The sequence below is a fragment of the Actinia tenebrosa genome, unplaced genomic scaffold (genome assembly GCF_029948245.1).
Source record: "Actinia tenebrosa isolate PJP-AT-01 unplaced genomic scaffold, QUT_ActTen_1.0 PGA_scaffold6__47_contigs__length_16458017, whole genome shotgun sequence".
In the NCBI taxonomy this organism is placed as follows: domain Eukaryota; kingdom Metazoa; phylum Cnidaria; class Anthozoa; order Actiniaria; family Actiniidae; genus Actinia; species Actinia tenebrosa.
This window is the reverse complement of record NW_028292583.1, coordinates 16,043,141-16,056,196: the sequence shown is the minus strand read 5'-3', so window position 1 is coordinate 16,056,196 and position 13,056 is coordinate 16,043,141. Positions and strand designations below refer to the sequence as shown.

At 38.6% G+C, this 13,056-nt stretch overlaps 2 protein-coding genes across 2 annotated transcripts; both read right to left on the bottom strand.

The window, feature by feature from the left end:
- Positions 1–4,059: 4,059 nt before the first annotated feature.
- LOC116288322 (uncharacterized) lies at positions 4,060–10,074 on the bottom strand. Its single transcript, XM_031695098.2, has 5 exons — positions 9,655–10,074; positions 9,006–9,229; positions 7,064–7,359; positions 6,740–6,791; positions 4,060–6,549 (listed from the first exon to the last, which is right to left on the bottom strand). The coding sequence occupies exons 2-5, from the start codon at positions 9,163–9,165 to the stop codon at positions 5,336–5,338; spliced, it is 1,722 nt and encodes a 573-aa protein (XP_031550958.2). The 5' UTR covers positions 9,166–9,229; positions 9,655–10,074; the 3' UTR covers positions 4,060–5,335.
- A 430-nt stretch (positions 10,075–10,504) lies between these two features.
- LOC116288313 (chitinase-3-like protein 1) lies at positions 10,505–12,084 on the bottom strand. Its single transcript, XM_031695089.2, has one exon. It carries the CDS (start codon positions 12,054–12,056, stop codon positions 10,641–10,643), a length of 1,416 nt encoding a protein of 471 aa, XP_031550949.1. The 5' UTR covers positions 12,057–12,084; the 3' UTR covers positions 10,505–10,640.
- Positions 12,085–13,056: the final 972 nt, after the last annotated feature.

The following is a 13,056-nucleotide window of genomic DNA, read 5'->3' as shown; positions in this document are numbered from 1 at the left end:
CACAAGTTCCTGGAAAATTTCAGACATTACGTCATGTTATGATATTTGATCAACTCAAAACCCTTTAACTTTAATTTATCCTTACCTGCAGAGTCAAAAACCCAATACCCGAGTTTCGAAATAAATGAATGAGTCAATGAGGTAAAAAAATACAACTGAATCAGATAAGGGATCCTCAAAAATCAGGTAATAGGCGATACTGCAAAGTCAGGAAGGGGATACTCCTTATTTTCTTTTCGTTATTTCCCTTACCGGTCTCTATTACGCCAGGATATTGTCCACACACCTTTCAGAACTCAGCACGGCACGTCTGTTCCTAGACTAGTTCTCAACTTATTTCTATTTGCTCTCACAAGCTGAAAAGTCGAGCGCCAGGAAAGGAATTTTTAGCTTGTTGTATTGGACAGAACGTGAGTGGATTGATTTAATCTGTACTTTGAGTTTTTTTGCAGTCATATACAGAATCTTCGTTTTATAAAATTTTCATACTTAAATTGGTAGGAATCGAAAAAATGGCTTGCAAATGGGTCTCAAAGTAAAGCCAAGATACATACGGGGGAAGACTATATCACGGGCGGAGAAGGACCTCATGAAATACAGTAAATGTATGTAATTTGGTCTGTGAGGGGCCCGTGAAATGCACTCTACGCCCGGGATGTAGTCTTTTCCTCAAAACACACCATTCAATCATAAGCCAAGCCTGTTTTTCTTTATCCTTCCCGTTGATTGTTTCGTGAAACAATCGTACACTAAACCGAGTCTAATGAGGATGGATTTCTAACCATTAAAGTCATCATGGACGAAGCCGGCAACAAACAACGACGTACAAGCTTCAGAAGTTTGGAGACATTTCAGTTATCTCGATAATAGACATTTATGTCTGTAGTTAAATCGTCGATACTTAAAGCTTGAAAATGTAGTAGCATTTTGTAAGATAAGATTATTGAAGATAATTGAGTTTGTATATGGTGCTGATGTTATTCTTTATATAACGTGTTCAAGGATGTTATTTGAATCGAGAGATTTTCCTTTGCTAGATTCCAATTTGACGGATTTGGGTAGATAGCAATAGGTTACTCAAAAATAGAAAAGTTTCACGATTCTATATTCTATTATTTTAAAATCAAAAAAGACAAACGGAAAAAAGGAGCAAAAGCGTGAGTAGGTATAATGTTTAGGTCACCCATCCAAGTGCTAACCCTCCTCAGACGAGCTTGACTCAGTATCTTGAACGACAACGATTTATCCACTGGACCACGGTTCCAAGTGAATCAGCATAACAATAGACGTGAAAACAATGCACCAAATAGACTAGACTTTTTAACATATTTTCTACCGATTCAGTGCGTGGCAGAGATGCAAGGGATTAGCCGATATGGTCTGGGGGCCGGCTGGTCTCTCCCCTGATGCTTTGGCTAGAACATTTTCTTGCGTAATTCGTGCACCCAAGGGCAGAAGGATTTAATCGCCGTCAGGTCCGAAGTCCATACGCCGCCTCAGCTCTGCGGATGTCTCGGGGGTATGGCACAGTGGAATCGATTTTTTTGAATTTCTTTTGGTGGCTTCGAATCTCATCTTATCCACATTAGATATAAGATTTTTAATTTTTTTTATCCATTTTATATCAGATTTAAATCTTCAACAATAAGAAAAGCTTTTTAGTGAAAAAAGATTTATCCTTATTCGGTTGCTTATGAGCCTGCAGTGTAAGTTCAATCAGATGTTATGTCTCATTCCACTTCACTGATTAAGAGATATATAAAAGCGGTTCGGCATTTTTTTAAAAAAAAAACGCATTTGAAAGGGGTACACGATAGTCTCCCCCACAGCCGCTTTCAGTGTCGTTACGCAACGCTTTCTCCCCTGCGAAAGCGTTGCGTGACGACACTGAAAGTGGCTGTGGGGGAGACTAGGTACACGATTGAATAAATTTGATGTGAAAAATAAGTGTTCACAAGTTCTGGAAGAAAAATGAATCCCATCCCAACCAAACCCCATTCGCTCCTATATTGGGACGCATGGAATCAGGCATGGTTTCACGAAGGTGGCTTATATAAGTAATATCGCCACTGAAATTTCGGAATCAGTTCCTGGCATGGACTCAAATCACATGTGGTTCAGTAGAGTTCGTTAGGTCCACGTCATTCCCTTAAATTCAAAGGTTTCCTCCACAATTGTCCGGGTTTCCTCCATCCGCAAAACAAGACCTGACATGCTAAAATCCAATGTCCGTTTTAGCGGCAGTGTTCCGACTTTGTACGCCAATGTATCTGCATTTGCGACGCTATTGCCCAATCTCACGGTCCCATTACGCCAGGATATTGTTGTCCATCCCGCCATATACCCTGATGAACACGGCACGGCAAATCTGTACGTACCTAGGCTAGTACCAGACTCCCTTTCCAGTACCCCGTCCGTCAAGTTCAAAAAGTCGAGCACGGCGAGAAAATAATTCATCAACAGTGTTGTATCGAACAGAAAGTGAGTTCAAGACTGCATTAGTCTGTACTTTGAGTTTCTTTAGGTTATACAGAATATACACTTTATGATTTTTTCATACTTTGAGTGTTACCAACTGAAAAAAATGGCTTGCAAATGGGTTTTAATTTAAAACCAAGATACATACAGGGCAAGACTATATGACGGGCGGAGAAGGACCCCATAAAATACAGTAAATGTATGTAATTTGGTCTGTGAGGGGCACGTGAGACGCACTCTACGCCCGGGATGTAGTCTTTTCATCAAAACACACCATTCAATCACAAGTCCAGCCTTTTATTCTTTATCCTTCCAGTTGGTTGTATCATGAAGTAATCGTACACTAAACCGAGTCTAAAGAGGATGGATTTCTAACCGCTACAGTCATCATGGACGAAGAGACTAACAACAAGTTTGAGATGAAATTTAGAGACTTTTTATCTCGATAATAGACATTTATGTCTGATGTTAAATTGACGCTTAAAGATTAAAATACTATTAACATTTTGTAAAATATGTGTGTAACCACAAAGAAATAATTCATGAGTTAGGTTTGATGCTTGTTTTTGATTGAACGCGTTCAAAAACCGAACATAAGTCAGGTCGAGAGTGGAACGCAAACTATGGCATCTCTATGGCCATGAATAGAGTAGAAGATCAGGATAGTAATTTTATTTTTAAAGGAAAGATCCATTTGTAAATTAAATTATAATTTTCGTTGGTGCTTTTTTATCGACCTTAACGAAGAGACAGTAAGCATATTTCTGTAAAAAACATTATGGCTAAGCCGGCTTCCCCTCCACTCCTATAATGGGACGCATGTATAAAGTATGGCTCTCACGACAGTGACGCAACTAAAATCGCCACGCGGAAGGTGCCGGTGTACGTTATCTCGATCGCTATGAAACTAAAACTATTATTGCGCAAGTCAAGCTTGAAAGTATGGCTAATCTTAGGATCAGATACGCAAACGTCTCGGGTGAAGGGTACTCGTAAATCGGGTAGGGGATACTCCAAAGTCAGCTTAATGGGCACTCCAAAATCGGGTAGGTGATCACTCCTAAATCAGGTAAGCCGGATAATCCAAAATCAGGTAGGGGATAGTATTTGTATGTGGTATGGATACTCGTAACATTTGGTTATTTTCTTTTCTCAGTCCCATTACTCCAGAACATTGTCCATACACGTTTATAAACACGACAAACACGCTCTAGAACCAGACTCCCTTTCCAGTACCCTGTCCGTCAAGCTCATAAAGTCGCGCACGGAGAAAATAATTTTTCAGTTTGTTGTATCGGACAAGTGAGTCCAGGACTGCATTAGTCTGTACTTTGAGTTTCTTTAGGTTTTACAGAATCTACTTTTTATGTTTTTTTCATGCTTTGAGTGTTACCAACTGAAAAAAATGGCTTGCAAATGGGTTTTAATGTAAAACCAAGATACATACAGGGGAAGACTATATCACGGGCGGAGAAGGACCTCATAAAATACAGTAAATGTATGTAATTGGGTGTGTGAGGGGCCCGTGAGACGCACTCTACGCCCGGGATGTAGTCTTTAACCTCAAAACACACCATTCAATCACAAGTCAAGCCTTTTATTCTTTATCCTTTCAGTTACTTGTATCATGAAGCAACTGTAATTAATCAATCGTAGTGAAGCGCATGTATTTCATATAATACTGAATATGTTAACAATTTTAAATCTACAATTATCAAGTATACAATTATCTATCAGATATCTACATAATCATCATTAAAAACAAGTTTATATATAAGTAGCTTATATTAAATTTTAAATAACAAAATTTCAATAAATAAATTTACAATAAAGGTAAACTTTATAAAGTTTTAAGTAAAAGACTAGACAAGAACGGTTAGTGGCAAGTTTATATATAAGTAGCTTATATTAAATTTTAAATAACAAAATTTCAATAAATAAATTTACAATAAAGGTAAACTTTATAAAGTTCTAAGTTAAAGACTAGACAAGAACGGTTAGTGGCTGCCCCTCTGTTGTATGGAAAATTAGTTTTCTTTTTTTTTTAATTTTTTGAAATTATTCTCTCGTATCCTTTCATTCATTCATGTGATACTCATAAAAATGGTCTGGTATTCTTCCTAGATCTCCTGCACAGACATCCTGAACGTTTGTGCCACAATGTGACAACACTAAAGATGTCTGCATAGAAGCACTGCACCCCTCCCCTCCATAAATTGAAACACCCACGATTAAGTGACAGTCACTATAAATCCTGCTTAGCATTCTGGCAGACTTAACTTGATTGTGTCTGTTGTCTAGCAAGATAAATATATGTACTTTATTATTTTAAATTCAATAAATTAAATATACCTAAAGTGTAAAATACATAAATTAATTCCTATCAATAAATGTTATTAATTTCCATCATCACTTAAAAAATGTGAAAATTATTTCAAAAAATAATTTAAGTTGCATATATCTTAGTAAGAATTAAATTATCAAAAAAATATGAAATCATTAAAAACATGTAATTTAAAATTTGATACCAGTAATATGAATGTTAAAAAGAATGATTTAAAAGTGTAATTAAGATTTAGGTACACATTACACTCGTCAAATCTCAGTTATGGTAGTACAGTTTTTAGAGTTTTGGTAGCCATCCGTCATGGTCTTTCCATGGCATTCCACAGGCCTATTCCCATTTCTTGTGCTTCCAGCCAACATCATGGAAACACTTACATAATTTGATTGACATCTACCAAAACTAATCTGAGTGGGAAATAATCCACTTCCTGTTATCGAGAAGGAGAGCAAAACAATATGAAACTAATCCTGTCATAAGAATAAAATTAGATAAAATGCTAAAATTTAAAAATTACTGTTTTTCAGCAATCACAGCCCAATTCCCGTGATCATAATATTCCTTCAATACATCAACTCCCTCCACACCATCCTCTATCAAATCTGGTAATTCTTTTTGATTAAAAACATGATAATATCTCTGCAGATTGTGTTGCTTTTTCTCTCCATTGGCAATGTCGTCTTCTATTGTAGGAGTTTTATTTTCATAGCATGAAGTGGTATAGGCTCTTCTTCTGCCATTTGCTGGTAAATCAAGTGTTTCCTGTTGCTCAGAGTCTGAAATGCCTGAGTCACTGTTTACTCTGTCAACAGAAGAAGATGATGACCCATCACTGTCAGAATCACTCGAAGAAGAAATAGTGTCCAAAAGTCTTGTCAAGAGGTGTGGAGGGATCTTGACACTCTTGTAGTCGTCATTTAGAGGTTTTTCTTGTACTTCTACTGCACTGGTTTTATCATTAGACTCCAAGAAACATGCTGCTGAAGCAGCAAGCTGGTACTCATCAGAATCAACCTCACTGTATTCACTGTCACAAGATTCTCCTCGTAGAAGCAATCCTTTAGGGTCAACTTTCTCCTTACACTCTCTAGACGAAAGCACATTTATTTTCTCCTTTGCCCAAGCTGTCAGGCTAATGAAGAAGCTTTCTTCAAGATCTTTCTCTGTTATTTTCATTAGTTCTAATTGTTCAGTCTCATGTTGTGCTGGTTCCATTTTATCTTTAGTTACGGCTTCCTCACTCTTTTCATTGAACAATCTTTTGACCAAAGAAGAAACAAATTTAGTGACATAAGCAATCCTTGTCTTTGCATCAACTCCTTGAGCTGGAATAGGCTTGTCATTTTCACTTTGTGTGTTTACGTCCTTGTCAAAAAATCTACCAATGAGTCCTGACAACAATCCATCCATAAACTTTTTCTCTCTTTCTGGATAAAGTTTAGTTACTTGTGCATTAAGGTTTGTTAATAAGTGATCTTTCTTGTTCTTTATAGTCTGGATAATCTCTTTTAATACTTTGAACTCAATCTTGGAGGAAATAGCATGACCTTTTGTACCCCTGTTCTCATTTTCTAAATCAAAGTGCTTGGAATTTCCAGTTGATTGACACCTGTCAAAGAGCTTGTCACATGATTTTGACCGTCTCAAATTGATATGACCATTTGGTGTTAGACTGTTGGCTCGCTCTGGGAAATTATTATTTTCATGAATAGATTTTCTGCGCTTCCCTGCAAAAAAAATTACAGTATTTAGGCGTATACCAAACACAGTTCCACCCACCCTTTTCAAGATTCACTCACTAAAGCTTTTTCAGTCTGGTTTAGGCATTAATTGATTCCAGGTTTTGTATTGAGGGGGGCCAATACCCAATTTTTGCTACAATTGCTTATCTCCTACACATACTTGATCGATTTTTACCTCTGAATCTTTGATGTCCAGTATATGGAACTAATACATCCTGTGCATCAAACTGCAAAAAGTAACATAAGAAATTAGTCTTGTTCTCAGACAGGCATACCTTATCAATGTGGAAGGAGGGAAGAGGGAAGAGAAGAGGGAAGGGAAGAGGGAAGGAAAGAGGGAAGGAAGAGGGAAGGGAAAGGGAAAGGATGAGGGAAGGGAAGGGAAGTGGAGGGGAAAGGAGAGGCTGTTTATGGGCTAGTTGTTTATCTAGCTGTTTATCTACTTCAAGAGAGGCTTTTGAATATAGCATCATTACAAATCATCAAGATTATCCCTTACTTTTCTCTGCTGCTGTTCCATAGCCCAGACATAAACTAACATCTTCCCTCCAGGTCTTAGTATTCTCCCAAGTTCTTGCAATGCTCTCAGCCTCCTCTTAGCTGAAGCAAAATGATGAATCACACCAATGGAAATGATGGCATCAAAGCACTCATCCTTGTAAGGAAGCCTCAAGTTGTTGCAAACAGCAACCTCATGACATCTGTCATGAGCAATTTCTACCAGCTTCAAGCAAGTATCAGACCCCATTATGAATGAATCGGTCGTAAGGCCAAGGTATTTTCCATTGCCGCAGCCTAAAGAAAAAACACAAGAGCAGAGAGGTATTAAGAAGTGGTATCAGCTTGAAGGAAATGGAAAAATACATTTAAAATGTCATTTAAAATAGGTTATGTATAGGCGTGGGAGAAAACATTTAAGGGAAGGTACATTTTTTTGGAGGGGGGGGAGGGTAGGGATGGGGGATTAACAGTTAGCTTTTCTTAAGAAACAAAAGTTCATTTTAGCACTGATGACCCTCTGAAGCCAATCTGAAAAAATAAAAAATAAATTAACTTTGTTTATAGAGGATAACACTTGACAGTAATTCAACTGATAAACTTGTGGTCCTCTGTTAACATCTCTAGTTAATTAGGGATGGGACCGCCATTAACGTGATCATTCATGCCAAGTGAAGGTCTAACCATTTGCAGATGTAATTACAAAGGAAGCACCTTCTCCTCAGTTATTTTAAGACCCTGAGTGTTGGTCTGGCCGAGGCTTGAACAATGACCTCCCGCACAACAGACCGACACTCTTACCAACTGAGCTAACCGGGTGGCGGTTAAAAAGAAGCTCCTTCCCCCCCTCCCCCCAAATTAAAAATGTACCTTCCCTAATTCCCATTTTTCCTTTCATTCCCATTCCTATTTTTTGCTAAAGATATATGAGTCATTCATAAAATAAAACAAAAAATAAAAAAAGACATCTTTAAATGGATTTTTTTTCTTTGCAATTATTTCAAAATAAAAATACTGGTTAATATGGCCACTGAGCCAAAGCTATATGTAGTTACAGTACAACAGTTACAATTTATAATCACTTCTAAACTTAACCACTTATATCATTATTAAATAATATACATATGTACTCTTAATCACGATAAGACACATCTCAGTCATAAATATTTACAACTGTGTAATACCTAAATCCTAGCAATAGAACTCGTCTCCTTTTGATACAAAGGAAAACCAACATTAATGCACTGAAAACTAATTAATAAATGACACACTTGTCTAGCTTGTGATCAATTAGTAAGCAGCCTTAACATCAGCCTAAGACATCTTTTGAAAAGGGGTTGGAACATTTGTTAAATTGAAACATTTGTCTCACATACATGTATGAATGGAGATTAGAATTTAGTTCTTGCAGTTTTCTACCTTTGGATATTCTTATTACCTTATGAAAGTTCATGTCAGATGTGTATTTTCATCAAAACAAAGAGAACAACAACTTCTTAAGCCATGACATGACATTAAGTCAGAAATATAAGTGTTGCTTGCTCCATGATGACAATACTTGATTTACAAATGATTGCTTTATTGACAATTAGAAAGAAGTTGCATTTATTTGTAAATCACAATCACTATTTCATGTAAATATCTTAAAAGATATGATTTGTCATAAATTCTTCCATGAAGTCAAAACATCTCACATGAAGGAATATTTAATCAGAATTCATGGTATATGTTAACATGTATTTTTTATGCATGGTTTTAAATTTGCATGGAACAGAAAAATATTAAAAACACATCTAAAAATGTTCCCTGTCTGAGCACTTAAAAATTACTTTACAAATCTAAAGACTCTACTAAATTCATGTAAAATGAAAAAAAAATGATGAATTAAATAAAACAACTGTGTACAAGACGTCAAACATTTAAGATTCCTATATTTTTCTTACCAACATCAGCAATAATGCTACCTGCAGGCTGGGATCTTAAAAACTGTTCCACATAAGGCCAAGCCTTGTAGCGAGTGTGTCTAAATCCTGGAGCTATGTCATGGTACACGTCTCGGACAAATTTTCGTTCGAGTTCCTCGGGAGAAGTAAACTTCGGCATCTAATCTTCCACTTTCTATGAAAATTCTGCTAAAATGCAACTGCGAGAATGTTCATGGAAGGACCTAAAGTATAATTAAGAATAAGATTAAAAGTACGTCATGATCGAATGAAAAAACGAAGGATAGACATAAGAAGCTAATATTGTATATGGGTATATTTGCCATAAAAGCAGCTTATATAAAGCATCATAAGGACGGAAGCATGAAGAATAGTCTTACAAATTGAAAAGTTCGTTTAAGGATAACGATCAGAAATTAATTTCCGTGAGACTAAAGGCTAAATCAAAAAACCACTGTGTTGAAATTCGAGCGCTTCGTGGTATCGGGATGAGGATGATCTTCATAGAACGGCAACTATATAAATTCTAAATGAACTACTGCAGTCGGCCACCAAATCAATGGTTGATTACACATGCTAATAAAAGAATTGAACTACAAAAGAATACACAAAGAAAGAATACACAAAGAAAACAACATAAAATGCCTACCCTTTATAGCATCTGGTGTTTCTCTCTGCGGTCTTGCGGCGCAGAGAGCGAACTTCTTTACGCACGCTGAAGTTTCCCTTCATCAGATTTATAAAAAGCACTTTAAAAATTATGTGACACGCAGGCAGAAAAATTATGCTCTCCTCCTTTATCCATTGTGTTGGTAACTAAAGCGCGTGGCCAGTAATAAACCCAATAAATGACAAAACCCTTTAGAGGAAAGCCAGGGTCTCAAAATGAAGTGCTGTCAAAATCAAGGTTGTTTCTGGGTGTAGAATTTTCCCTCTAACAACTAATCAAATCCCTAACGTTTGAGGGATATCCTGCCCACACAGCTGCTAGGGGGAAAACCATCGTTGTTCGAAAAAAATGCAGAAATGCAAATGAATGTTCTACTTCGTGAAGCAAACAAAACCTTTCCGTCCGCCATCTTAGAATTAAATTATACCTAGTCCCTCGCGGTTTATTCTGGTTGCTTGGACCCAACCCACTCGTGCCCCCATAAAAAATTGAATCAAATCAAGAGAATATTAAGTATATATTCTCTTGATCAAATATACTACAACATTCGAAATCATATATAGCTATAATATTATTATACCATGCTTTTACCACGAAATAATTCATTGAAACGGCCTTGCTCTTCGATTTGGAAGTAGCGTGCAATGCGTTGCGGTGCTGACTGAGAAGACAAAGGTACCGTGGGCGATTACTTAGGCACGCCTTCACGTTCTTCGCTTTTATGCCCTCCCCTCATACTGAGTTCGAACATTCTAGTATCTGGCTCTGGAGTGCGTAAGAATGACAGTAGACTTAAACAAAAGAAATGACATACGAAGCACGCATTAAATTTAGTTAAAGATAGTTTATTCAGAACAGGTTATCATTTTACAGTTTTTAGCTTTTATTTGTCAATAACGGATCAATCATTAACTGAATTACAGAAACGTTGATTACAGATCACGTGTTTCCGTTTGGATGAATGTTTACGAGCACTTGCAGTGAGTGGCAGGGCAGTTACCCACAGCACAGTTAGCAGCACACCAAGCATCCATACCTGCTCCATTGTATGGTGGAATAGCCACACACTGACCACCAACTGGGGGCTGAATCGGAGGTTCAGTGGGAGGCTGAGTGGGAGGGTTGGTTGGACCATTAGTTGGTGGCAGGGGGCCAGCAGTCGCGGTTGGTGAGGGTGGTCTTGCGGATGGTGTAATGGGAGGAACGTATCCACCAAGGTACTTCTTGACTGCATTCATGAGAGGATATTTGCCCTTTCCGCAGAATTGACCTTTGAAATCATCCAGGGCAAGGGACCAGAACATGGCTCCGGCAAGACCTTTAGCCTTAATAACTTGTTCTACCTTGAGGTACAGGCTTCTCTCATCGTCATAGCCTACCCACACGTTAGCCCAATCCTGCTTGAGATATCCATAAGGAGCTTTGACTGCACTATTATCGGTCTTTACAATTGTCATCTTGGGCATCATCTTGCAGATCTCGTAATAGGAAAGGAAACCAGACTCTCTAGTGTATTCACCTCTTGGGGGATTGCCATTGGCTGGAGCACCAATTCCGTTTTCATTGGCATTAACCAACTTGAATGATCGTCCATATGTACCGAGTCCGAGAGCGATTTTGTTGGGTGGTGCACCCTTGTCGATCCAGTACTGGGTAGCATATTTGACGGTCAAGATGTCGCCTGGAGGTCCTTCCAAGGCTGTGTGGTGACCAGTGTTTGATTCCCACTTCCCTCTTAAGTCGTATGCCATCAGGTTAATTAAATCTAGGATCTGGCCAATCTTTGCGACTTCGTATGCCTTGTCGATTGTGTTCTTTCCAGCAGATACGGCAGCGGTGAGAAGAAGTCTTGGACGTCCTGATGATTGACCTTCAGCTACGAAAGCATTCATGAGTTCTTGGCAAAGGACGGTGAACCTCTGTTTGTCCTCTGGTGGAGAGCCGCCTCGAGTTGCTGGGTATTCCCAGTCCAGATCAAGACCATCGAAACCCCACTGACGAAGAATTCTGATCACAGAGTCGATGAAAACCTTCCTGGTTGCTGCAGTTTTGACCATGCGAGAAAATGGACTGTTAGCGTTTTCGTGGTTCCAGCCACCGACTGCGATAAAAGTCTTTAAGGAAGGGTTTTTCTGCTTAAGGGCATTGAATCTGGGGTACAGCTTGTCGTCGTTCCACTCGTACATGGCAAGCTCATTGTTTTGGTTAATCTTGGCGAAAGAGTACATCAGATGGGTACACAGCTCTGGTGGAATGTCCTCGGGCCAGAATTTGGCGGGTCCTTGTCTGTACTGAGACCAGTTGGTGTGATAACACACCCGGACATAGTTTCCGGCGGCGTACGAGGCCAAGCCCAAGAGCAAAAGTGTCAAGAGTTGCATTTTGCTACGGTAACTCCCAACTTGTAACTGCCCTTGTCCAATCAAACAATGTATATATATGCTCTGATATCCAAGTGACACCTGTGTCAGTGCACCAGCTGCTTGCCATCACATCTGTTCTCGTTGTTCTCATCCAATCAGATTAGAGCTTGCACAAATAGTACTAAACAAAGTTTACTTGTTGAGATGTCCCTCTTCAGGTGTATTGACTAAGTTCACCACCTGCGCTCACAGCTCCTTACCCCATCCACGCCCACAGCTCACAGCTGTTGACAAGAACTGTCACTGATGTCTTTCACCCTCAAAATGTACAGCAGGATAATAGCTGAAGATAACTGTGCTCGTATTTGACAACTTTTCGCTTGGTTGAGAAGAGACGACCAAGCAAGGCTGGGCCGTAAAATACTGTTGCCGGGATTTTAATTCTTTTTTAAAATAATATCAAATTTTCGCTAGAAATACCAAATAAAGCATTGCACTGGGATGAAATATATAGCTAGGGTCATGATCAGATAAATTTGGATTTGCAAATAAGCCGAAAATCCGGCTCCTCATAGGCTTTCATTCATGTTTTGGCAACGAGTGAAAACACTGCCTGTCATCCAGCCGTTCTAACTTGATGGCCGATGTCATTCTTCATTACATTTGACAGTCATACACATCAATCAACTGTCACTCACTTACTTTACTGTTTTCCGGTTCTCATGATAGCTTACAGGTGCAACAAACGCAGCTGTCAAAGAACAAAAAGGCGAAGTGTAAGCTAAAAGAACACGAAGAAAGCTATCTTGATTTAACTTAGTTATCAATATTCTGCACTTGACTCCTCATGAGGAGTAATAATTCTTACTAGAGCTAAATAGGCAAAGTTTCATGTCTTCCTTTCGGCTTAAACAAGGGCAGATCCAGGAGTGGTAAAAGAGGTGACTAGTCACCCACCTTTCTCACATCTCTCAGTATATCGTTAGCAACAGTCACACCCTTTTCCTCGAACTCCTGG